Source organism: Mycteria americana, chromosome 1 (genome assembly GCF_035582795.1).
Source record: "Mycteria americana isolate JAX WOST 10 ecotype Jacksonville Zoo and Gardens chromosome 1, USCA_MyAme_1.0, whole genome shotgun sequence".
Taxonomy (NCBI): Eukaryota; Metazoa; Chordata; class Aves; order Ciconiiformes; family Ciconiidae; genus Mycteria; species Mycteria americana.
The window spans coordinates 188,345,841-188,371,708 of record NC_134365.1 but is presented as its reverse complement, the minus strand read 5'-3'; the positions used below and the strand labels follow the sequence as shown (position 1 = coordinate 188,371,708).

The 25,868-nt window shown below is 46.0% G+C and overlaps 1 protein-coding gene across 8 annotated transcripts in view; it reads right to left on the bottom strand.

Annotated features, from left to right (window-relative positions):
• Positions 1-12,477, bottom strand: part of DGKH (diacylglycerol kinase eta) — a 174,858-nt gene extending 162,381 nt beyond the window's left edge. For 7 of the 8 annotated variants that reach the window (XM_075488883.1, XM_075488919.1, XM_075488912.1 and 4 more), the window contains exons 1-2: positions 12,405-12,477; positions 3,650-3,832 (exon numbers count right to left, since the gene is read on the bottom strand). In XM_075488883.1, coding sequence (XP_075344998.1) covers positions 3,650-3,832; positions 12,405-12,476 — 255 coding nt within the window. In that variant the 5' untranslated portion in view covers position 12,477. Of the gene's footprint in view, positions 1-3,649; positions 3,833-11,478; positions 11,631-12,404 lie in introns of those variants that run through there. The other variant, XM_075488926.1, reaches the window with a different exon arrangement.
• Positions 12,478-25,868: the final 13,391 nt, after the last annotated feature.

The following is a 25,868-nucleotide window of genomic DNA, read 5'->3' as shown; positions in this document are numbered from 1 at the left end:
TGCCTGTCTTAACCAGCATCTTTAAAAGTCAAGAAGACAAATTGAATGCAGATGCATGGAGCACTTTCTACAACTTAAATCCCCAATATAACACTGTTTGTACAGCATCATACAAAACTCTACAAAACTCTACATCATACAAAACTCTACTACAAAACTCTGACTACAGTTTTCCAAAGTACTCATAAAAACAAAATGTATATTCCAAAAATGTTTTTTACCAAGACACTTCTCACATACTAAATATTCTGGTCTCTCAGAGGGGGGGAATTGTGGGTAGATACAATGAAGTCAAGAATTGTTTCAACGCTCTCCGTTGGGGATTTCAGCTCAAAACTGCTCAAACTTCACAGGGTACCTGCAACCTGTTTATTTCCTTGCATTTCCTCCAAGCCCCACAGATGCCACAGCTTCCAGGATGAGGTTTAAAGATGCTGGCTTTCATCTCACAGAAGTACTAATTAATTTTGGTCCTGACTCCCCTAAGGGTCACTCTACAACTAAGTATGGGGCTTGAGCAAACAGCTCCTAGGTACAAACAAGGTGTTGGCCCAAAGAATAGTTTAGTCCTTTGCACTGCAACTTGTTCTCTCCTCCTCAGGTTTGCAGACACCAAAATATGTTGATCTTCAAGGTTTCTGTTTGGGGAAGTTAATAATGGCCATATTTTGACAAAGACATGCCTTTAAAGTACTCTAAAAATATGAGGAATACATATGCATAAATTAAAAATACACCCATAATAGAAGCTACATAAACATCTGGCCCTATCACCCATCCATTTCTCATAGCGATTTACTGTAAAAGTAGTGTCACTGAAATCAAGCGAGCAATTTGCAGAGGAAGTTGCTATTCAACATGGTCAAGTGGAGGTAAAACTGGACAACAGATCTCCAAGTAGAACTGTAAGCATATGATTAGCGTATCACAAACAAGCAATGAACTTCAGTGTAATAACATCTGTCAATATAGTATTCTTTTTTTTTTTTCATTTTCCCACTCTGTTTTTCACCCCCTGCCCCCAGCCAAATAATTAATTGGTTTTATTCAGAAAGAAGAGGGCAAAGCTTAAAAACTCCCTTTGAGCACTACAGGTGTTAGAAATCTTTAGACTTTGTGCTAGCAAAAGGGGTTTGCTCTTATACATACATTTGCTAAATCTTATTACACACACGTTAAGAAAAATGCACTCCTGAATGATTCTGTCTGCAAAGTATCACCATATGGTAGCTTTCACAAATGATCAACTGTACCAAAACATCTGAAAATAACATCTTCCTGAAGTAAAATAAAAACAATTACCAGCAGAGACTTTTGGGTATAGTTCTCAGCTAAGGAATCAATACCACGTTGCTGAAATGTTTCAAGGAAGTATATAAGCAACCTCCGGAGAAAAACAGCACAGCTTTAAACGGCCCACAAGCATCAATGATAAATGTAATATACATGTTTTGGGTTCTTTCAAAAGTCTATTCTTAGCTGTAAGACAAACCCAATCCATTTAATTAAAACCTTAGCTTACAAGCACATTCACCGAATAAGTGAAGCTTAACAAATCTAATTTGAATGAAAGGGACTAGCTGGGTAAAAGAGCAGCTCCCTGATGTTCCTTGCTTTAGTGGTTTCATGTAACCACTGATCACCAACTACTACAACAGCAAACATACAACACCCTTAAACTAAATAGGAGTTGTCTGTCTAAATATAGCTACTTTTAAATAATGCATCGTGAGTTATAAAATAAAGTGCTACTGAATTATTTAACACGGGTCTCATCTTTAACAAGGATATATCACTTGTAATTAAATGGAAAGAAAGATGTTTATATTCGGGGTTGCATATTATTGTAAAGTGCAACCAGTAAAGCAACATTTTATGACTCCAATTATGTCAGCAGTCAGTTTTTCCTATATATATCTGATACACAGAAATAGAACTGAGACGCTAACTAAGATAAGCAAAAGCATCACTTGTAGAGCTGCCTTAGAACTTCAGGCGATCCCAGCTTTGCGGTCATTCACAGCCTTCAGATACCGACTGTTACGGGTTGGTGGGATATTCTGTAAGAATTGGCTGGGATCTCATACTCACAAACCTGTTTTAATAACATTCATAATCCACATGCTTTCCTTACACAAGTATCAACTAAGAGAGTAAACTCTCAAATACACTTAACTCCACTACAGCTAATAAAGCATCATGCTCTGTCACCTTTAAAGCATTTTGAAGACCGCCATGCAGAAGTGCTGTTAAAGCTGCAAGTTTGTGTAGGACTATGTTTTCAACACGATGCAATAGTTGTATATTTATTTACTATAGTAACCCTCCAGCCAGACCTAACATCTGCAAACGCAAAATTGTTTAGCAATAAAATGGGATGACATGTCGTATTCAGGAGGTTTCAGGAAAAAATTGCTTTCCACCTCACATAATGGGACAATGCTGCTGTTTAACAACCAATGCTTTCTGTTTAAAGGTGGCTGCCTTTTGGATGTAGTGTGTGAAGCAAAAGCTCAAAGGAAGAACAGCAACGATCCGACAGGACTCCACAAACAGCTCCTTACTAACATTAATGGGTGCTCTGTAAAGGAAACAACACCACATGACCTACTGTGTAGAAATCAAACCCTAAGTGTGATCTGTCTGGGCCTGCATGGAGTCACTTCGCCCCTCAAACCAGACGCTTACAAAAACCCTGCTCTTGCTGTCACTGCACCCACAGGCTCTCCCCAACAGGGTTCTGTGCAGATCCCATCGCTGAATGTGGACCACGCTTCGTAGAAAGTCATGGGATCCTACCACACAGAAGGTAAGTCAGGTCTCATTATTTTCCTACTTTTAAATGCATGCTTGTTGAAGTTCATTTTACAACCAAAAACGTGATGTAAATACACCACCCATCAAAAAGTTAATTCCACCGGGATGACTTCGGCAGCCCGAGCCAGCCGTAAATCTGCATTAACCTGACATTTTGACAGCTGCTTTACGCATCCAGCCCCCCGAGCGAGGCCGTATGGAAGTTTACTCCTGTCCCGCCCGCTGCCTTTCAAAGCGGCAACCGCGTTTCCCTCCTCCGCGGCACTCCCGCTCCCAACGGCAGCCCGAAGTGCCACCGCGGGCTCCCTGCCCGCCGCTGCCCGCCGCTCCGCCGGAGCGCACGGCGGCGGCCCCCGGGGCCGGGGGTGAAGAAGACGGGGCTGGGAGAAGGCAAGTTGGCGAGGAAGGGCTGGCTGCAACAGCCCACCCGCGCCGTGGCGAGGCAGGGCGGGATCCCCGCGGCAGCGGTGCCCGCCGCCGAGGAAGAGGAGCCGGAGGGAGGCAGCCCGCCGCTTCCCCCACACCCAGGACGCCAGGCAGGGCAGGGCGGCTGCCGGGGCAGGCGGCTTCCCCTCCGGCCCCGCGGAGCCCCGCCGCCCCGGGGGGCTCTTCCTGCCAGCCGGGGACAGATGTGGACGCAACAGCTGGCCGGGGAGGAGGGGAGAGGGAAGGAAGGAAGAGGCACGGCTGCCTCCCCCCCCCCGCCGCCGCTCCCGGGGATGCGGGCGGGATGCAGCGGCCGCCCCCGGCTCCGGGCTGGCCCCGCTCTTGGCTGGGGATGGAGAAACTTGCCCCGGCGGCAGCGGGGCTGGCCGGCTCCTGCCCCCCTTACCTTGCTGCGGATCTGGCCCGAGGTGGACACTTTCCGGATGAGTTTCTGGGGGCCCTCGTGCTCCCCTTCGCTGTCCGACGACTCGTCCGCCGGCCCCGCCGCCGCCGGGGGTTGGGGCTGGGGCTGCTGCGGGATCCCGGCGCCGCTCATCCCCGACTCGGCCCCGGCCATCTTCCCGGACTCCTGCCGAGAGAGAGCACACAAGCCCGGCTCAGCCAGGGCAGCCGCTGCCGCTCCCCTCCCCGGGGAGGAGGAGGAGGAGGAGGCGGCGCGGGAGGGTGGGGAAAGAGGCGGCGCGGGGGGGAGGAGACGGAGGCGGCGGCGGCGGGGGGGACGGAGCCGGGCGCTGGCGGAGCGGAGCGCGCCGCCCGGCCGCCATCTTCCGCCGCCCCCTCTGACGGGGAAGGGCGGCGGGCCCGGTCCGGCCCCGGCGGGCGCCGCTGCCCGCTCGCAGGGGGCTGGGGCGCCGCCACCCGCCGGCGGGCGGAGCCGGGCGGACGGGCCCGGCCCCCTGCGCCCCCGCCGCCGGCAGCGGCCGCCGGCTCCAGGGGGCGCCCGGCGGCGGCGGGCGCTGGTGCCGGCCGGGCCGGCTCGGGGCGGCCGCGCCGCAGGTGAGCGCCGGGTTGGCGGGGTGAGTCCCAGGGGCGAAACAGGCGAAGGCCGCCGGCGCCCCCCGCACCTGCCCGGGCGTCCCCGGGCGTCCCCGCGTCCCGCCGCGCCCGCGTGAACAGAGTCCGGCGCGGCTCGGGAGGTGGGACGAGGCAGAGGCGGAGAGCGGCCCTCTGGTATCTGGGCACCTGCCGTTCGCAGCCCTCACTGAGCACCACCGTGCGCTTTATCAAACCAGGTGACCGCCAGCGGGAGGTGGAAAGCCAAGTTTTAAACGCTTCACGCAAGCACGGCGAAACCGTCCGGCCCTGAACGCGGGTGGCCTGCCCACGCGCTGTCCGGTCACGGTTGAGGACTGCGTCGCTCTCCCTTGGGAGCACAGGATGTCTTTTGGGGGCTGGATGGACGGCGTCTCGTGCAATGGGTTCCTTACCCACACCTCCAACCAGTCGATGCCGTGGTATCCTTCAGCGTCAAAGCGTTGGACAATTTTGGCAACTGCGTACATTGCTTTCCAGTTGTTTTCTCCTCTTCGTTTGATTTGCTTATTACTCTATTCATTTTTGTCTTTGTCAAAGAGGAGCTTTTACTTTTGGGGAAAGAAAGGGTCAGTTTTCCCTTTTAATCTCAGATCTGGCAGCTCACACGATCTCGAAATGTCACCACATGTTCTGAATTGTGGGACTTCGAAATTATTGTGGCTTGTATGTAGTCAGTGTTCAAAATAAGCATTTAAATCACAGCAATACTAAATAAAACACACAACTCCTAGCTGCATGGACCAGATTAAACATAAGAAAGCAATCAATACTTGTGGCTTCCATATTCCCACAATTCTATTTATATTTCTAGAAAGGGAACTGACATCTCTTAATACGTGAATATAATGCCGCAGTTATTATAAACACAAAGCAGTTAATGAGAAAGAAAAACAAAGCCATAGCGTACAACCTATCGTACACTGCAGACACCTTGCTGCAAACTTAATTTCATACACTCTGGAGTATCCCATTTCTTCTACTGGGACTTATTTGTAGTAGGTGATGTTAAGTGAAGCCTTGTAGGTTTTGTGTCTTAGTTCTGTGTTACTGCATCAGGTACTCTCCTCCACGTAGGACCGCTTCTATTGAGTTTTATTAAAATGTCAAAAGTTACATTTTAAAAAGTCAAAATGTCTATAAAGATATTTTAAGGGATTTTGATCATATTACCTACATTCCCTATTAGAATAATAATAGTAATAGGGCCTAAATCCGAGCATTAATACCACATCTCAAAATAGATTAAGTTCTCATATAGTCCCTTTTCCTTACAGGCTCATTGTGAAACTAAGGGATGACTCCGTCTTGTCTCTCACCTCACCTGAGAAAGAGTTCTCCTTTTCCAAAAACATGGGACCAAACGTGGGCAAGTGCAAGTATGTACTGCTCTCAGTAAATTAATTTAGGGCACGGCTAGGAAGAAAGTTAGGTTAAGAGCAAAGTTCATGGACACTTGTTCTCTCCACCCTCCTTTCTTCCTCTTCTCTGCCTTAATTTCAGGAATAGCAAATTATGCCAGAACACGTCACTGCAATTCCTTCAGCCTTCTGAAGGTAAATGACAACTGAACATTGCAAGAGGACGACAAGACAGAGTTTGCTAACTAATGCTAACATGTATTACACGTAATTGCGACTGTGATTTGAGGAACACTTAGTGCTAACAAAACGCCAGCAAGACTGACTAACTCCATTTAATTCAACTAAATTAAACAGTGCGAGCTGAACAACACTAGTTACTGTTAGATTTGTTCCCATACTAAAACAGCATTCAAAATATCGGCGCATGTGACTGCCATGTATTTGTATCACAGGACTAGGATCCTGTGCAAAGTTACATGCAAAAACTGTTTACAAGTAGGCATTTCACCCACAGAAAATACCTTTCCAAATTCAGTTGAAAAGGAGAGACGAGACAGCGAGGGGGAAAGGCACACAAAGACAGCTTATTACTCAAGTGTATAATTTGGGATTAGGACATCGGAACTCAGGGAGATCATGAAGTTGACTCTATTGATGACCCCAAATTTGCACCTTTGGGTGTTTGCGGTTTTTTTTAATAACACATCATCTGGTTGCTTGTTCGTTACGTATTTAGACCTCGATCCTAAAACCAGTAGGTGGTTAAAATGTATTTCCAAAAACAGCCTTCTACTGAAGTTTTGGAATAATAAACGCACAGTACCAGTATTTTCCAGAGCAAGACACTAATCTGATTTGTTTTCAAACTGCTTTCACAATTGGTTACACTGCAAGCTAATTTAAAAACTCGTCTTCAGTTTTATACAACATTGGACCATTTAGCAACAGATGTAAATACATTGTTTTGTTATGTATTACATGGAAAAATAGAAACAAGTTAATAATTTGGTTTTTAAATATAACAGCTCCCATGACATCTGATGGCTATTACAGTGCAAGCTCCAGAGGAGCTGGAGATCTCCTTAGGTATCTGTATAGACAGCTCAGATTTCATAGAATCATAGCATCATAGACTCATAGTATAGTTTGGGTTGGAAGGGACCTTTAAAGGTCATCTATGTCTGAGCAGGGACATCTTGCACTAGAGCAGGTTGCTCAGAGCCCCATCCAACCTGACCTTGAATGTTTCCAGGGATGGGGCATCTACCACCTCTCTGGGCAACCTGTGCCAGTGTTTCACCACCCTCATCATAAAAAACTTCTTCCTTACATCTAGTCTAAATCCACCTTCTTTTCATTTAAATCCATTACCCCTTGTCCTACTGCAACAGGCCCTGCTAAAAAGTCTGTCCCCGTCTTTCCTATAGGCCCCCTTTAAGTACTGAAAGGCTGCAATAAGGTCTCCCCGCAGCCTTCTCTTCTCCAGGCTGAACAAGCCCAACTCTCTCAGCCTTTCTTCATAGGAGAGGTGTTCCAGCCCTCTGATCTAGATTTCATCTCAAATACATAAACGCTGGTAAAAGACTTATCTGTAGGTAAAATGGGCAATCAATACAATTCAACTTCTGTTCACCTTCAGAGCTTAACTATCAGCCCTAGTTTCTGTGCTCTTTCTGCACCATGCAGAGGGCATCATGCATCCTCGTGTGGGCTACCCCATTGTCATCTTCCTCTCTCCTGACTGCCCAAACACAAAAATTGGGTTACAAGGAGGGAATGCACCAGCCTTTCACTTTCAAGCGAGTCTTATTCGTCATATCTTGATAAACTTCAGAGTGCTATGAAAACATTTTGAAGTACTAGGAATGTTCTCTTAGGTCACCTAATGTGAAGATTTTAGTAGTGACAACCTAAACCTGCACATGGTAGGAAGCGTCCCACAACTACAGTTCAATGAGAATATGGTTTCGGCAAAGTACATAGTGGAATCTGTAAAATTATAGGCTCTAAAATCCGCAGTCACCTAATGTGTACAGTTCTTCAAAATGGAGAAACCAAGCTTTAAGTGTTGTTGAAAGTACCTAAGTTATTCATTCATGTTGGTGTAGAAAGTTGTTTCTACAAGCGTGTACATTATCCGTGCACAAAGACGGTTTTAAAGATCTCACCGTTTCCACTTGTTCTTCTTTTCAGAGGCATTAACAGATAATCAGGTTCAGTCCAGCCTTTACTCAGGTAAAGCTGCCTAAGATAGCCATGAAACTTCGCCTCACTAAGGCCTGCCAACTTGACTTCCATTCCTTCATCTCACAGCTGAAATTATTCCAGGTGATCAATGTCAGACTCGATATGAGAAATATTGAATAGCACATGGCAGCTCAGTGAATATAGCTATGAATACCGTGGTACAAACAGGACCACTAAAATCCCCTAGACTTCTGAGCAGGCTCTTGAAGAATATGGGGCTATATGCAGCCATTAACAACGCATACGATATTTGCACGCGCTATGTCTTTCATTTAACATACTCAATTTCACGCTTCTTAGTAGTTGCCTTAAATTTCCTAACTGAAGCAAGGGAAGACTGGTGAAAAGTGTAAAGAAAGGTTGGCATTTAAAGGGACATGCTCAACTGATACAAACCAGCTCTGCTGACATCATTTGTGCTACGGCAATTGATATCAGCTGATGATCTGCCCTTTATATTCAAAGAATCCCAAAGTGCTGGGTACATATATGCACTGTGAGAGCGTTTTAACTCAACCACATCCAGTCCCAATAATAGAATATGTGTTGCTAAAATGCATATGCAACGTAGAAAAAAAAATCCAAATACACACGCACTCTAGTTGTGCTGGAGATTATAGTTTATAATGCAGATTAATGCATTATTTGATTCCAGGAACATAAATGATTCCAGCTCTAATACTGATTCCCTTCATAACAAGCCTATTTACCTCTTTTTTTCTAGGTCACTTTGGCATCTGTAAGCTGAAGGGTAATACATTTTTTTCCTCCACCTCAAAAAGTTGTTCCGAGGGGATCTGGATGAATAATGGTATATGTGTAAGGTTAACAATTCATCATGTTTGAAAGATTTCATTGAATCTTTCCTAATTTTGATTGTTAGTGAAAACTATAGTTTTTAACTGGGCTCCCCACACTGAGCAAATTAATTTCAGATCTGCCTGTCTGAACTCCCTCTGCACATCGAGTTAGCGATGTTATTCTTTCTTGGCTTCCTTACCAAAGGGGAAGCCAAAATATAACAAAATGTATGCATACCGCTGTTAAAGAGAGTAACTACATCGCTCGTGGCTGTTTCAGGAGTAGCCGAGGCAATCCTGTAACCTGTAGGTTACAAAAAAGTGTTGTATGCTTCAGAGTGAAAAGGTATAAACCGGCGTAGGTCATCAGAATAAAGAGTCACTTTGCAGATGTGTTAGGACCCATCTGTGCATTTCAAGGGAAAGGTGAAGTCAAGACTCAGGTCTCATATAAAATATGAAAGTCGGGTCTAGAACTTTATAAGACATATATTGTGTATATTTTGAGTACAAAGTCACCGAATCTCTCTTGGAAGGATGCAGGATGAACCTTACATTTTCTGTTACTTTTATTTAGCTCCATCACGGAGGGTCTAATGCAACTCTTACTGGAGTCAGGAAGAGGTTTTCCATTCAAAAGCGAGCTGTGAATTAAGGAAAGGATTTTACAGAAATTTGACATTGCACACAGACAAGTCCAACCCTGACAGGCAAAGGAGAAGTTGTGGCTCCATCTGATGTCCATCACTAATCTCAGAACAGCTATAGGAACAGCACTTCCCAATGACTTCAGACAATTTGCACAGATAATTAACTTGCACAGATTCAAAACCTGCAATAAATAGTTTCCCCTATCCTGCTGCTCTTTTTCTGTGTTTTGAGAGTGAGGGAGAGGTCTGGGCACTTTTTTTTTCCTTTCATCATGCAGTTCTTCATCTAAATCTCCCTTTGCCCCCATTATAATAAAAAGCCTGCTTATGAGCAGATAAAGAAGAACAATGTGGCTTTTGCCACAAAGACTATGTATTTTACCAGCAGGTTTCCAGGTAAAGGATTGAGTGGTTTAGCTGAAATTAGAGTCTTGTAAAGGAAATCAGTGCAGTGGTTAACCTTAAAACTGCATTCACGGATGTACTCTTTAACAAATGCAGCAATGAAATGATAAACATGACCCAAATCCTGGCCCTTACTGGGGGAGGGGGAAATGGAGAAAAAAAAAAAGATGTGCTCCTTGTTTATCTGAGCCCTGCGCAGAGAAGGAAACGGGTTTGGATGCTTCAGCCAGGACTCCGCATTTCCAAGCAGAGGGGCTGCAATCCGTCTGCCTCCCGAGTTTCAGCTGAGTTTCAGATGATGGCAGCCAATTTAAATGTCACTGTTTAATAGGATAACGTATTCGCGGGAATCAGTTTCGCCACTTTCCTCCCACGATGTCTTCATCTCTCCAGGCAAAAATCTCAGGTTTCCCCTGCCTGATCCTTTCGGTGTGAGCTCCATGTTGCCGGAACATGCATACAGCTGTTTTCCCTATCACAGCTGCATCTCCGGCAGCAGCTTCGGGGCTTGAGGACTGCAGAGGGCAGTGAAGGGGGATGTTCAACTTCACAACAAAAATGAGGCTAGTAAAAATGTATCTGGGAGGGCTACGAATCCAAACAGGGAAGGGGGTGAACTTAGTTCACCGTGGGTATCTCCAGGGCTGAGCTGCTGCTTTCCTGGGAGCAAGCACACTGAGCCAGGCAAAGCGTGGCTCTCCCCCGGCTGCTCTTTAAAACTGGGTTTACAAGTAAAACCAGGGCCCTTGGACCAATGCAACGAGTTAGCAAAACATGGCACAGCCATCTAAAGGGGAGCTTGGCAGTGGCATGGGTCCGTGCCTCACGTCGCCTCACCAAGTTCAGGGCCAGAGACAGCCTAGCCTTGACCTCTCAGATAGCCTGAAATCTCCCAAGCAGCTACCCAAAGCCTATTTTTAGCTCTCCCTGCCTGGTGGGGGTGTGTGTGTGTGTGTGTGTTTGCACAATGGAGAAAAGCCCAAGAGCGGGACCAGATGGCCCTGAAGAGGGAAATCTGATTTTATCGCCTGCTGAGGATGCTGGTGACATTATTTCCTTCGGTTGGAAGGAGGCTCTCCGAGTTGCTTAAACAAACCGCAAAGCCACCGCACCGCAGCTTTCCTCCCGGCCAGTTTGGGCGCTCCTCTCCCTTCCTAGCAGCCGAAAGGCACATGCTTTCCCCACACCCCACAAAGCAGGCTGGCAGCGGGGTACCCCAGCGCCGGCCCGCTTTGCCGCCGCGACGGGAGCGATTCCCAGCCTGGCTACAGAAGAAGAAGGGGAAAAAAAGTGTCTCTCTCTGGAAACGGCCTCCCAACGCTGGACACGTTGCTTTTGCTGTGCTAAGAGAAGGCGTTTCATGGTACCAGCATCCAGCCCCCCGGCAAAGTTGGAGGCAAGGCTCTCGGTGCTAATCCCAGGCTTTCCACCCGGGCGGTGAAACTCAGAAAGGGCAATGAACTCCTCGTCCCCCAGAGGGACGAGCCCGCCAGCAAATGGCCGGACACGGCGGGGGCGAAAGGCTCCCACCCCCCCCGCTCCCCGCGGGCAGAGGACGAGAGCCGGCGGCCGGGCTCTGGCGCGGAGCGGGGTCGGAAGAAGGGAAGGGGGGGGAGGGCACCGATAAGGATGACAGCCCGACCCCCCGGCTGAACAATACAGGCAGGAAAAAGGGTAGGAAATGCCTGTGCAACTGCAAGGCACGCATGTACCTACCAGTTCCTCCCAGGCGGGGCTGCGGGCGCTATAGGAAGGGTACCCATGCTCCTCCATCCCCCCGCAGCAGGTCCCCTGCCTCCGCGGGGAGAGCGCCGAGGGGCAGCGGAGCGGGTCACGCCGGGCTGCGCCTCCCTCCCGGCGCTGCCGCTCCTCCGGCGGGCAGCGCTTCCCCAGCGCCGCTCTGCCTCCCCCCACCCCCGGCCCCGCTCCTCCCTTTTTCTCCCCCGGCCCCGTCCAGGCCCCCTCCTCCCTCCCCGCCCGGCTCCTCTCCTTCCCACGGCCACCGGGCTCAGCCCCGGCTCCCGGGGGAGCCGGCCTGCAGCTGCCGCGCCGCTCACATCACCACCGCCGCCCTGTCCGCCGGTGCACGGCGCGGAGCCCGCCCCCGCCGCCGCCCCGGGGCTCCCCGGCCGCCCTGCGCACCCGCCCCCGCTCCCCGCCGCGGGGAGCCCAGCGGATTACGGGCAAATCGCCTTGGGCATAAGCCGGTTTACAGCTTCGGCTGCCGGCGTCGCGGCGGGGCCGGCGGGCGAGGATGCTCCCGCGGCGCGGGGGGGGGGGGGGGAAGCCCCCTGGGTGGGCGGGGGGCCGCCGATGCCCCGCCGGGGTGATGCCTCCTTCCCTCTCCCCCGGCCCGGCCCGGCCCTGCCGGCTCCGTGCGGGGGCGGCGAGCGGGGTCTGCGGCCCCGACGGGCCCGGCCGGGTGTCCCGGGACGGCCGGGGGGAGCGCGGAGCGCGGCCCCTCGCATCGCCCCGCTCCCAGCCCAGCCCTCTCGGGGGGCCGGGCGGCGTCCAGGCCGGCGTCCGGGTGCTGAGGCAGCCCTCTGCCCCCGCACCAAGGTTCTAGGGCGCGGAACCGCCCATTTTAACCCCCTTTGGGCAGCCTCTTTCCCCCCCAGAGGCGCCGGCTGTCCAACACGTACCTTAAGACAAGCAGGAGCTGGGCCACTGTGGCATGGCCACTGTGGAAAAGCCAGCACGGACATGTAGGCCATGGCTGACACGGGGTGCCTTTCGTTTCCAGGGCCACCACGCCTGCCTCACGGAGTAGCAGGATTTCTCCGCCCTCCATCATGCCTTTTATTAATACACAGCGTGTGCACTTCAGTCTCCTCGGTTTACTGGTTACCAGCATACCCTTGAACACCAGCCAACATCTTACAACTCTTCAAGTGGATGTTGGATCTCCTACAAACTCAACGCTTTCGCTCGTTTGTTTCTCCTCGTCGTTGCCGAATAGCGGGGTGCATGAAAGAGTAGGACTAGAGGAGAGAGAGAGAAAATGAAGCGCAGTCACCATCCAAAATAATGGTGTTCTTCACCCCAGTTTTTCTGCATTCCTTTTCGTTCCAGCCTGCCCTTTTGAATTTGCAGCTATCATCCTTGATTACAAAAAGTAATCTCTGGGTCAGCTACTTGATTAGTGCAAACATCAGAGAAGGAGTTGCATTTCACAAGAAAAAAGAAAGGAGTTTGTATTTATAATAGTTTTATTTAAAGATATATTCATTTTCTTTGTGTTCTACAGCTTTTTCATACCAAAAAATGGCACACTGCCACCTGAGCTCTAGCTTTTGCAAAATACATGGGCAATTTACAAAAAGTAGCACTATTGCTGAAAAAAGGTGAAGTCTTATCTATGCATATAACAAAACCCATAGAAAAATCCCACTAAGTTAAGATGGTGTACCCCTAAGCCAGGCCTAAAGAAGTGCCGCAGCGGTATAGCTCATTTGAGGAACCGAAATTGCTGCTATTTCTTCCAGCAGTAGATAAAGGAACTATTTTTGTTGACAATAAGTTTATCAGCGGTCTGTTGATGAACTGCTTTGATGGTAAGAGTGTAACCTCAGAAGGAAGCAAACAAGATGACTTAGAGCATTTTGGGTTTTGGAAGGCAGCTTTCTAAAGCTGATGGTGAGCAACAGTTGTCCAAGGATGTCTGGTCTCCTTCCCTTTGTCCCCTGAGTGTGAGATACTGCTGAGGAATGTCATACTATAAAAGGCTTTTCACTAAGAACGAGTGTCAGAGTAATATTAGTCAGCTCCCCTCCTTTCCTCATGATGATCCTCCGAAGGATCTCGCATGACGGTTGTTTATACCTCTCGACATCTGACCTCTTTAGCCTTGGCCACGCTGGGGCTTTGTGGCGAAAGTGGCCCGCCATTAGATATATGTCATGCTAGCGCCTCGCGTTTCCTTGCTGGCTGAACCACAAAAACTGAAAACTCATATACAGGAACTTTAAGTGACTTAAAGTTACTTCTTCAGCTCAAGCATTATACGTACCCTTTTGCCCTGAAATTCAGAGAGATTCTTGCTCTGTCTTCAGCCCCATTTTCCGTTTCACGTGCCCTGAATCTTATACCTGTGACTATGCAATTCACCTCATTTCATCCCATGGAGTTCAAAGCTTGGTTTCCATAAGTGGAAAGCTGGTATAGGCCCCAGAAGATTACAACAACCTACTTAGGTTGAAGGTACGTTTCAAGGTCTTGTTGGATAAGGAGGACAGACATCAGCTGCTGCACAGATCCTGCTGGGTCTAAATGAAAACCGGGCAATGCAACTTCAGCTCAGCCCTGCCCTTTCGGGCTCCTGAATGCCAAATCTGATTTTTCACTTCTTTCTGTGAAGGAGACAGACTTCGGCCCTTGCTGATGAGCCCTGCCCTGTATGATTTCCCTGCCCGTGAGTCCTGCTCACCCGGTCGAAGAGCACCGTTTCTGCCGAGACCGAGGTCTCTGTGCTGCTTGGCTGAACTGGCTGAAAATCATGGGCAAAGTATTTTGCTGAAAAATGTAATTCTGTCAAAGCCGACACAGAATTTGAGGACAGATGTCAGAATCACAGGATTTTATTTGTTTGTTTGTTTGTTTGTTTCGGGGTGTGCTGCCACATTTACAGAGGGGCAAGGGAACTGAAGTCAGGCCCAAGGCAAGAATAAGCTTCGTTAGCGAGGGGGTAGAGGAGCTGCTTGCTAAACCAAGGAGTGACCAGCTGTCCCCTTGAGAAGATGGGGACGTTGGGTTGGGAGAAGAGCTCACTGGAGGCAGGTCTTCACAACCGTCTTGTGAACAGAAACTGATTCTCCTAGCTGGTCTACCAAACTACATCAAAACATCTCCAACACAGCCTGGGGGTTGGTTTCATTTCATTCTGATATTTTTATCTTGTTCCAAGTTGTGTTGCTTGTTTGGGTTGTTTGTTTTTTTTTTTTTCTTTTCAAGTTTTTCCACTTAGTCTAGACGTTTGGGGTTGAACTTCTTGGTAGTCTGCTCTATCTGCTGTGTTCAAAGATGCCTCATCTCCTTCTGTCTCTTCTGTTCCCTGGCCTTAATGACTCAGTGAAAACTGGATCAACAATGCGAATGTTTTATTATTGACTTTTTTTTACATGAAGTGCATTGAAAATAGTAACACATTTTGGATATATTGGACACACTGAAACATACAAATTTTGATTCCATTGCTGTGTTGAGACATTCACAAGAAAGCCCCCACCTCCATAAGTATTTCCCTTCCCTGGGGGGAGGAAAAGGAACTTTCCTTTTTTGTTCCTAATTTGAGGTAGAAAGACATTAAAGAATGAGATTTTTTACAGTTTCCTGTATTTTTCCACCAGCGTTGCCTTTAGTGTATATCACATAAAGAGTATACACTAATTTTCATCGATTTACGCTAACATGAATCTTCCTTCTTTTCTTGGCACATGGTATGCAAGCCTAATTTCAGTAAATTCTTCAAGGAAATGTTCTTCATTCTCTTCGTTGTAGACATGCCAGTTGGCCTTTTTTTTCTGTCAAATAATTTTGCATAATATTTGAAGGTAGGATTTCATCAACATGGTGGTTGGGTAGTTCCTGCCAGACGGACAGGGAGTAAAAACCCGCAGTAGGTCATTAAAATGATAAATGTATTAAAAGCAGAGCGAAACGCACATACTTCTCAATCTGGTGACCCTGCAGATAGAACTGAAGTAACAGAATGAGTTAAGAAAAACATTTAAAAAATAAAGGTGCATTTTTTCAGAAACATTTATATGCAAAATCCTGATAGCTGCCTTGAAACCCACTATGTTGTGTTTGTGAGAGCAGCCAAGCTATTGTAGAAATTCTGCATTTCTCCCAGTTTACAATGCCTACTGCTTGGGACTGTCTCACACGTGGCACCTGAGAAATGTTTTTAGCCTACAGTTTTCATTCATAGACTTTCTCCACCATGTGCATTCTCTCTTTATTATTATTATTCCCCTCGTTACTCTAATAGCTGCTGCTGCACGTACCTGTGAGAGACAGGATGCTTTTAAACAGTTCCCTGGAGTTTTGGGTTTCACAAGGGGGAAATTTTTTATGCAGCTGGCAGAAATTTGTCTATTTTCTAAACGAAGAGCTTTAGGAAGAAAGAAATCACAGTGATTCTGAAAGCAAGCAAGCTTTGGGAAAAAGTGTTTTACTGGAGCAGCAGCAGAGCTGTGGAGGAACAATCCACCAGCCCCTTCATTGCCCTCCCACCAGTTTTATTTCCCCTTCTCAGTTTTTTCTGCCCCAGCGTCAGCATGTCCTGCTTGTTCTTCTGGCATGGATAACCACCTCAGCGCCTCCTTCTGACTGGCAGTATCGGGGGAACGGGGCTGAAGTGTGTTTTCCCTTATGGACTTCATTCAGAGACAGCTGGGTGGGGTGTGTTTGTCATCCCACCCCTTTGGCCACCCTGACCTGCTGCTGTAGTTACAACAGGTACCCTGAAAGTCAGCAGAAAAATGATGTGAAAGCACAGATGGCTGCAGGTGGCATCTTAAACTGCTGCTAACCTTCACTAATGACCTCTGCCAGTGCTCCTGGCTGAGGGCGAGTACTAATACATTCATTTAAGGATATTGCTGAACCAGATTTAAGGCATTCTAGCTTGCCATGGATGGTTTCATAAAGCTACCTTTGGAAAGAGTCATTCACTCCAATCTCTTGGCCCAAGGCAGCACCAACTGTATCCAAACTATCCTCAACAGGCATTGCCTGTTCAAACCCTGGTGACCAGGGCTTTATATCCTTCCTAGAGGATGTAGTTAGTGAACGACCTAAATCTGCTGTGCTGCAATTTTCATCTCACCCCCATGAATATGGAGAACCCATTCCATGCCTCTTCAGTGATAACTTTTGGTGTGTTTGGAGGCTGTTGTCACAAATTTCTACCCTAAACCAGCCCAATTTCATTCTCATTATTGACCTCGCAGCTTACACTTCCAAAGGTGTTGCCCGGGCCTTACATGCCATGCGGTGCCCATCGGGCACCACGCTCCAGCTGAGGCCTCACCTTAAATAACATCAGCCTGGGTTTGTCCAGGTGTGACGAACATGCTCCTTGGTTGATCATCCTGACCATTAATGAGGATATGGAAACATCCTTCCAGCTTCTATGTGAAGCAGGTCTTCCTCCCGATGGCATGTCATTGGATCTGTGGGCTCCAGGGAATATTTCAGCCAATGTGTGGTTTCCTAGGAAAATGTCACATCAGTGTCAAAAGCTTTAGTAAATCGATGTACATGGCATCTACCCCATCCACAGGCCTGATTTGTTTGACATTATTTGTCCTTGAAAAACCTGTATTTGTTACACCCCTGTCTGTTATCTTTTAGGTACTTACAAACAGTTTATTGCTATTTTGGGGAGAACTGAAGTTTATGTGATGGATCAGTAATTTCTGAGTTCCTCCTTTTTCTCCTTTTTTAAAGTTTCACTTCATAATACAAGAACTGAACCGATTAAACACAGGATGTATCTTCACCTCATTTTTACATATGAAGCAAATACCTCTGATGGAGTTTTGCATTTGTGGTTACAGACTTCGGAAAGCCTGGCACAAATTAAAGTATCTGCTTCTTTGAATTCATTCAGACCTTGCAGATGCAACTTTTTGACAAATATTTATTCTAAAAGAGAAAGAGAAACAAATAGTAAAGCATAAGGGTTACTAACATGATACTTTAAAATCACATACAAATTAATAAACATCTTACTTCTGAAATGCTCAGAACAAAAGTAAACATTTTATTTAAACAATCTCTGAACCACTAAAGTTTTATAACGGCAAAATTGGGGGGGGGGGGGAGGGGGGAGGACCTTTGCCTCCCTCCTGATGCTTAAAAAGGAGAAAACAGGTGGCAAAATTATTTGTATGGAAAATGGAAAGAATTTAGCCCACCCAACAACTTGGCACTGAGATGGAGCCGTTCCTTTTATCTTTTTATGTGTCCTACTAAGCACAATATTTGGGAGCTTTCCAATTACAGCAAATCAATATGTAAAATTCCTATTTTGGTCGGTTTTCTTCTTGCAGTCTATCATGGTATGTGTTCAAATAAAAATTAAACCAGATCTTTTTTCAAAAAAAACCCCCTGCTTAATAGAGGAAAGAGAAAGAGACAGACTTATCCCAGTGGAGTTTTTATTGCTTGCACAAGTGAAAATAAGAAGCGACAAGATGTGTGTGAAGTGGTGGGGGAGTATAAATGCAGCCGTGTGGTCGTCCCGAATAAGTAAGAGGGACTTGTGGCCATGGTCCTGGTCTTCTTTGAAGATGAGCTAGAGAACACTGAGCCAAATATTGTTGTCATAGCAAAAAAAAAATTAGTTTTCACAAGAGTTGGTGGATGTAGTGCTGAGAACCGCAGAGCATTTTTGTGGCCAAGCCAGTGAGGTATATGCTTACTTTTAAGCACGCAGTTTGTCCCATTTATTTCACTTCCAGCACATGCTGAAAGCACATACTCTCAGAGGGGAACCTTGCAAATTGACAGATTTGAGAAGAGAAATATTTGATCTATAGAGAAAGCATGAAAGGAAGGGAGAGAGATGGCTATGAGAAACAGAGCAGAGAATGAAGGATGTGTCTGTTTACTTTTCTAAGATGATACATTTTCTCTGACAGTAGCAAATAAAATAAGTCAGTAACTCCACAAATAGCAATATTAAGTAAAACTGATGCTTTTAGTAATTGAGCCAAGTATAACAAGATTAGATTAATTCTTACTATAATTCCTGTGATTTAAATTCAATTACCTCGGGGACAAATTGCTCCGCAAAGTTTTTCATGCAGTCTATTAACTTACTTAATGTGGAGTTGAAATTCTGGCATTGCTCTAATAGTGTTCCCACATTACCTTCAAGGGATCCCATCAGATGGTTTGCAGAGCTATTTTTACTTTTTAATAAAGAGAGGATGGCACATGACTTACCAGAAAAGAAAATACATTTTTGCTACTTTAACCTTGTTTAAGTTGCATTTCTAATTTAAAGAAAGAGCCTTAATCCATGAAACAGCCATAGTGTATGGGAGAGCTCCAAACTAGCATTGGCTAGATATAGCCAAGCCTAGTTTAGATAAATGAGAAAGTAAATAAAAGGGACATTTCTGTGCATTTTAGATTAATAAAGCTGAAACATACAGGAGTGAATTTTATAAATACTTTTACTGAAGGCTCATGTTAAAAATAATATGTTCTGAAGTTCACCGTCATCTTGTCATTTACCGTGAAAGTCACATGTGAATAATGTTTATCTTTGTTTTTAGGGAAAAATATTTTATTGTCTTACTGAAAATTTGCACAGTTAAAATTTTGATATTATCAGTACTACAATGAGGTGTAATGAACAAGTATGTATTGCTACTAGGGCTTACAGGTGTAAGTAAGTAGTTTCTTAATAGAATTTACCAATCTGCATTACTGCTGCCAAATAAAAGCAAATCCAGGCATGTATATTTCTCCTTGGTATTTTAGGACCCTTCTCCCTCCTCCTTGGTATTTTAGGACCAACCAAATTCTAGGGAACCTTTTTTCCTGCGTGAGATTTGTGGAACTTAGAGGGGGTTTCATGTTTGTGACCTGTGGGTGAAGCTATTCTAGGGAATTTGGTTGATCCTAAAACCTTACTTCACAGGGAGGTGAAGTAAGACCTGTCAGATTTTTCCTACAATAATGGAAATCTCTCGTGGCTGGATGGAAGAAGCAGTGTGCCTGCTGGTGGGTCCTGCCAGCCCTGCGCACAGAGGGCGTGGGATGGTGGGGAAGGCGTTTGGGCTCCCTGTTTGCTGGGAGCGTGGTACAGCTGGGATGCTGCGCGGGGCGGGAGATAGGTCAGTTTGCTTGTGTCGCTGTGAACGGATCCGCTGGGCTGTGAAATACCCGAGGAGCTAATTCTTCCCATGCCAGGAAGGGTGGAGCAAGACGACAGTGACTAGCAAATACATTTCTGACCAGATCAATAGCAAAAGGGGAAATTAAGGACAAAGTTTGGAGATGCTTTTTGCTTTATGTTTTTCTGCACTCATGCAGTGTAGGAACAGGGATATGATTTACAACCAACCTTTTTTCCTGCGTGAGGTTTGTGAAATTTAGAGGGGGTTTCATGTTTGTGACCTGTGGGTGAAGCTATGCTGGGAGGAAGGGTTTGTGGTTTCAATGGAAAAGTACCAACCTGATGAACCTAAAGGAGACTGAGCAGCTCCTAGTCAACCTGATGTATTAGGCACCAGTTTCTAAGATAGAGCGTGTTGGTTTTGGCTGGGATAGAGTTAATTTTCTTCATAGTAGCTAGCATGGGGCTATGTTTGGGATTTGTGCTGGAAACAGTGTTGATAACACAGGGATGTTTTAGTTATTGCTGAGCAGTGCTTACACAGAGTCAAGGCCTTTTCTGCTTCTCACCCCACCCCACCAGCGAGGAGGCTGGGGGTGCACAAGAAGCTGGGAGGGGACACAGCTGGGACAGCTGACCCCAGCTGACCAAAGGGCTATTCCATACCATATGGTGTCATGCTCAGCATAGAAAGCTGGGGAAAGAAGAAGGAAGGGGGCGACACTCGGAGTGATGGCGTTTGTCTTCCCAAGTCACCGTTACGCATAATCACACGTGATTACGCGTGATGAGTTTTCTCACTTTGCTCTTCAGATTCTCTCCCCCATCCCACCAGGGGGGAGTGAGCGAGCGGCTGTGTGGGGCTTAATCAGAGACAGGCAGCCTTTAACTCACAGTGTTTGCAGATGTCATGAAGACCAAGGGGATGGTAAATCATGAAAAGGGCAAATCATTGAAATAAATTACTTGGATTGGCTGGTGAGATGAACATAAGCAAATATATTTCTAAACAGCCAAATGCAAAGCTGTGCACTTAAAAACAAAGTCTGTAGGAAACACTTATCTTTATGAGGGATCCTTTAGGGGATGCCTTGATTTTGAAAAGGTCTTAAGGGTCATGGCGATTAATCAGCTGTGGAAGATCTACAGCCAGAATCAAATGGTAAATTGGATTTATGAATAGAATTGGATCTATGAACAGAAGAATTTCTGGTACTTGTAAGTGAGTGATATTGCCTCTGTGCTTGGTACTGAGGTACACACAGCTGCAGTATGGTATCTGGTGCTGTTGTCCACAGTCCAAGATAGATGATTATTGTTTAGGAAGGGTACAAGAAAGAGCTTGCAAAGCACCTGAAAGACCACAAAACATTCTTTATAGTTAAAGACTCAGGGAGTTTGTTCTGATTAACAAGAGAAGTTGAGAGACGACTTAATCAAAGGTTGGAGGTCCCAAAATAGGAAAGAGGTCAAGGGGGTTCTTCACTCTACATATGAGCTATCAGAAACTCTACCTACTATAAGTTTAAAATTAGGGCTAGAAAAAGGACAGATTTTAAAGCAAGGATAAATTAATCATTGCAATAACATACCAAGGTTTGTCATTCAAAATTTTCAAACAAGAGACTGGGTGTTGTTTTAAAAGAAGTTCTCATTCAAACTCAGTTGACTTGCTCTAAAGAAAACTAAATAATCAACCACCACTATTCTACGCATGTAAAATCTTCTACAGTACATATAGTGTATAATCTCTACTGACTAGATAATCACCAGGGAATCTTCTGAGTTTATAATCATGGAAATGAATGTTGGATGTTGTGTTGTGGATGTTGTCTATCTAGACTTCAGTAAAGCCTTTGACACGGTTTCCCACGGCATTCTCCTGGAGAAACTGGCTGCTCATGGCTTGGACGGGTGTACTCTTCGCTGGGTAAAGAACTGGCTGGACGGCCGGGCCCAAAGAGCTGTGGTGAATGGAGTTTACTCCAGTTGGCAACCGGTCACAAGCGGTGTTCCCCAGGGCTCTGTGTTGGGGCCAGTCCTGTTTAACATCTTTATCAATGATCTGGATGAAGGGATCGAGTGCACCCTCAGTAAGTTTGCAGATGACACCAAGTTGTGTGGGAGTGTTGATCTGCTGGAGGGGAGGAAGGCTCTGCAGAGGGACCTGGACAGGCTGGATCTATGGGCCAAGGTCAATTTTATGGGGTTCAACAAGGCCAAGTGCAAGGTCCTGCACTTGGGCCACAGCAACCCCATGCAACGCTACAGGCTTGGGGAAGAGTGGCTGGAAAGCTGCCTGGCAGAGAAGGACCTGGGGGTGTTGGTTGACAGCCACCTGAATATGAGCCAGCAGTGTGCCCAGGTGGCCAAGAAAGCCAATGGCATCCTGGCTTGTATCAGAAATAGCGTGGCCAGCAGGACTAGGGAAGTGATTGTGCCCCTGTACTCGGCACTGGTGAGGCCGCACCTCGAATCCTGTGTTCAGTTTTGGGCCCCTCACTACAAGAGAGACATTGAGGTGCTGGAGCGTGTCCAGAGAAGGGCAATGAAGCTGGTGAAGGGTCTGGAGCAGAAGTCTTATGAGGAGCAGCTGAGGGAACTGGGGTTGTTTAGCCTGGAGAAAAGGAGGCTGAGGGGAGACCTTATCGCTCTCTACAACTACCTGAAAGGAGGTTGTAGAGAGGTGTGGGTTGGTCTCTTCTCCCAGGTAACAAGTGACAGGACAAGAGGAAATGGCCTCAAGTTGTGCCAGGGGAGGTTTAGACTGGATATTAGGAGAAAGGGTTATCAAGCATTGGAACAGGCTGCCCAGGGAAGTGGTTGAGTCGCCATCCCTTGGAGGTATTTAAAAGACGTTTGGATGAGGTGCTTAGGGACATGGTATAGTGGTGGTCTTGGTAGTGTTAGGTTTACGGTTGGACTTGATGACCTTAAAGGTCTTTTCCAACCTATACGATTCTGTGATTCTGTGAAATATGATATAACTTCTGTAGGTGTCGTGGTTTAGCCCCAGCCGGCAACTAAGCACCACGCAGCCGCTCACTCACTCCCCCTCGGTGGGATGGGGGAGAGAATCAGAAGAGCAAAAGTAAGAAAACTCATGGGTTGAGATAAAAACAGTTTAATAGGGAAAGCAAAAGCCGCGCACGCAAGCAAAGCAAAGCAAGGAATTCATTCACTACTTCCCATGGGCAGGCAGGTGTTCAGCCATCTCCAGGAAAGCAGGGATCCATCATGCGTAACGGTTACTTGGGAAGACAAACGCCATCACTCCAAATGTCCCCCCTTCCTTCTTCTTCCCCAGCTTTATATACTGAGCATGATGTCATGTGGTATGGAATAGCCCTTTGGTCAGTTTGGATCAACTATCCTGGCTGTGTCCCCTCCCAGCTTCTTCTGCACCTGGCAGAGCACGGGAAGCTGAAAAGTCCTTGACTAGTACAGCAACAACTAAAACATCTCTGTATTATCAACACTGTCTTCAGCACAAATCCAAAACATAGCCCCATACCAGCCACTATAAAGAAAATTAACTCTATCTCAACTGAAACCAGGACAGTAGGTTAGAAAAAAATCTATTTTATTAGAGCAAATAGGGGCGTACAAATATCCTTATCCTGCCCCGAAAGCAATACTTTTTGTCATTAGAGGAGGTCTGGGTCACTATGAAAACCAGAGCATTAAGACTCCTACAGCTGAGGCACGTTTTCTGCATCTTCCATCTTATGCTCCTGATGACATCCTAGACGGCAATGATTGAAGCTCTCTATTTATTAGATATGACAGCTTCCACTGATGAGGGTGTTTGTAATTCTAAGCGAAGAGCAGATGCTAAGATGAAATGTCTTTAATTTTCTAACCACAGAGTTGTTGCTTTGGTAGACTACTGAGACAGCGGTTCTGTGATCATTTAATACCAGCTCTATGCGGTTGTACGTCATGTAGCAGTACAAATTTGATCAAAATCAGGCAAGAGCATATGATCCATTTCAGTTGGTTTAGCCAGAGCACACAGCACAGTGTTTACATTCACTTTATAATTTTATGTTGATTTTATGCTGCCTGCAGGAAGACAGCATGAAGTTAGAGTTGCCTAGACAGAGAATACTTGCTCTACATTAAATGTGCTAGGACAAAATTCTCTCTTCAATATATTGTTAACAAATCTGAATCAGTGGAGTGACTCTGTACCAGTATAATGCATTCTTATGATTACAGTGGCTTTGAGATCTGACACTAAGTGCCCCAAACAACACATTCACCGTATTGTCAAACCACAGCTTGAGAGCCAAGCTGAACTGAGAGTTAAAATGGAGACACCGAAGAGTGATCTTATTGTGCCTGCAACCACAAACGGTAGTACTGCCAAGCCCTGGGATACCTTTGAAATTGCCAGTGATTCCTGAAAAGAAAAAAAACAAGCAAACAAAAATCTCCAGCCAAAACAGGAACACTTTCAGGAAAATAGCCGGAGGTAAGGATGGTTTACTTTGAACTTCCCGTTTCAAAGTCAAGTTGTGTCTCTTTAGATGTAGACCATTATTTGGAAGAGGTTAAATTCCCTCACGTTTGACCTACATTGAGTCCTGGGGTTTGGGAGGGTGCAGCGTGAGCTGGGCACACCAGTTAATTTTAAGGATGGTAGTAGTTGTAGTAAATGAATGATCTGCAAGAATGAATAACTTCTTTGTCAACTGGCTGAACAATTTTAGAAACCATAAAGATGAGTTGGTTGGAGGTTGGGTCACAATGATTATATTATTTTTCAAAGCCGGAAGGAGGCATGGTGACAAAGATGCACTTTGAAATTAGCTTGGGAGGCAATATTCCATAAAACCCGGCAATATAGGCATCAGTATGGTCAGTATAGAAATGAATTCTGGTGGACTGATTTTTAAGGACGAATGCTTTGGACAGTCTGGAATTATAATATCAGAATTTACAGTGTAGGTAGCATGAGAAACAAGGACTTCAAGAAGTCTGGACAGACAGTGAGCACAGTCTTTGTGGTAGATATCTGGAATGAGACCACTCATCTTCATGGTGGCAGATGAACTTGCCCCTGTGAAAGCCAGATCAGGTTCTATCTCATTGCCCTCCATTTTGAAAATGAATTTTAAAAACATGTTTCAGGGCATGGAACAGTCCCAGACAGGGGAGTGTCACCTTCTGATCTGCTGAATTTCACACAGCTTTTATTATGTGAATCCAGAAAGGCTCAAGTCTTTATGAAGAGGCGTTAACCTCCACGTAGCTAGAACAGTTGCATGCCAAGTCCTCAAAGCACAAAATTCACAATGTTACTGGGTAGTTGTTGGAGTATCATTTTCAAGACCCCTGAAAGCATCACTGAATAAAAATATGCAATAAGTCTGATGGTCTTTTTCTTCTTTTACTAGGAGGTCCAAGGGCTCCCATTCTCATGTAGTTTCAGAATGCAGAGTCTCTCATACAGTACATAGGATACATCTTGCCTTTTTTTTTTTTTTTTGGCTTATTTTCATCCCACATTGAGAAAATGCATAGCTAAAAATACTTCAGGATGCTTTCCAGGGAATACCACTCATGTGTCCCTCAAGAGACTCTTCTTTAACATTCCTTAACCCACATGGTATTGAATGTTTCCAGTGACAGACTGTGCCTCCATAAATAAGCTGCATAAGTTCCTAATATGAGCTGTGCATTGCATATGGTGGAATAATTGCCTTAAAAGAATGCTGAGGCTACAAAAGGAAGCAGTCATAGAGGTAAGAAATGCCAAAATTAAGGCAGTCTGTGCAAACTCAATATGGTCCTGTTGTGCAAATGCCCAGTCTGAGCCAGTCTCTCATTATGGCCTATTTTTTCCTCCTGATTCATTCCAACCACAGGTACTTGCTATTCCCTGGATGGGAAGCTGCTTGATATTTCTTTATATTCTTCATTTGTAGTAACCCTTCGTAGTGGCTTGACACATCACCTTTTACTTCCCATCCATATGGACTAAAAGTAGAGAAGTCAATCAGCATGAACATGGCTTAGTTGACGAACCGTGTTGACTCTGATCCTCTGCATACCTTCCCTCTCTGGTCTGGCAAAGCTGTGTTCAGGTCTTCATGGGACACGCAAAATAACTCACATGTATTTTAAGGAATTTCCCTGCTGCGTTTCCAAACCACAGCAGGGAAATTCCTTGTTTCCTTTCAAACAACAAGGCCCTGGTATCCCTAACAGTGGAAAGCATTATGCAAGCCAAGCTTAGAGATGC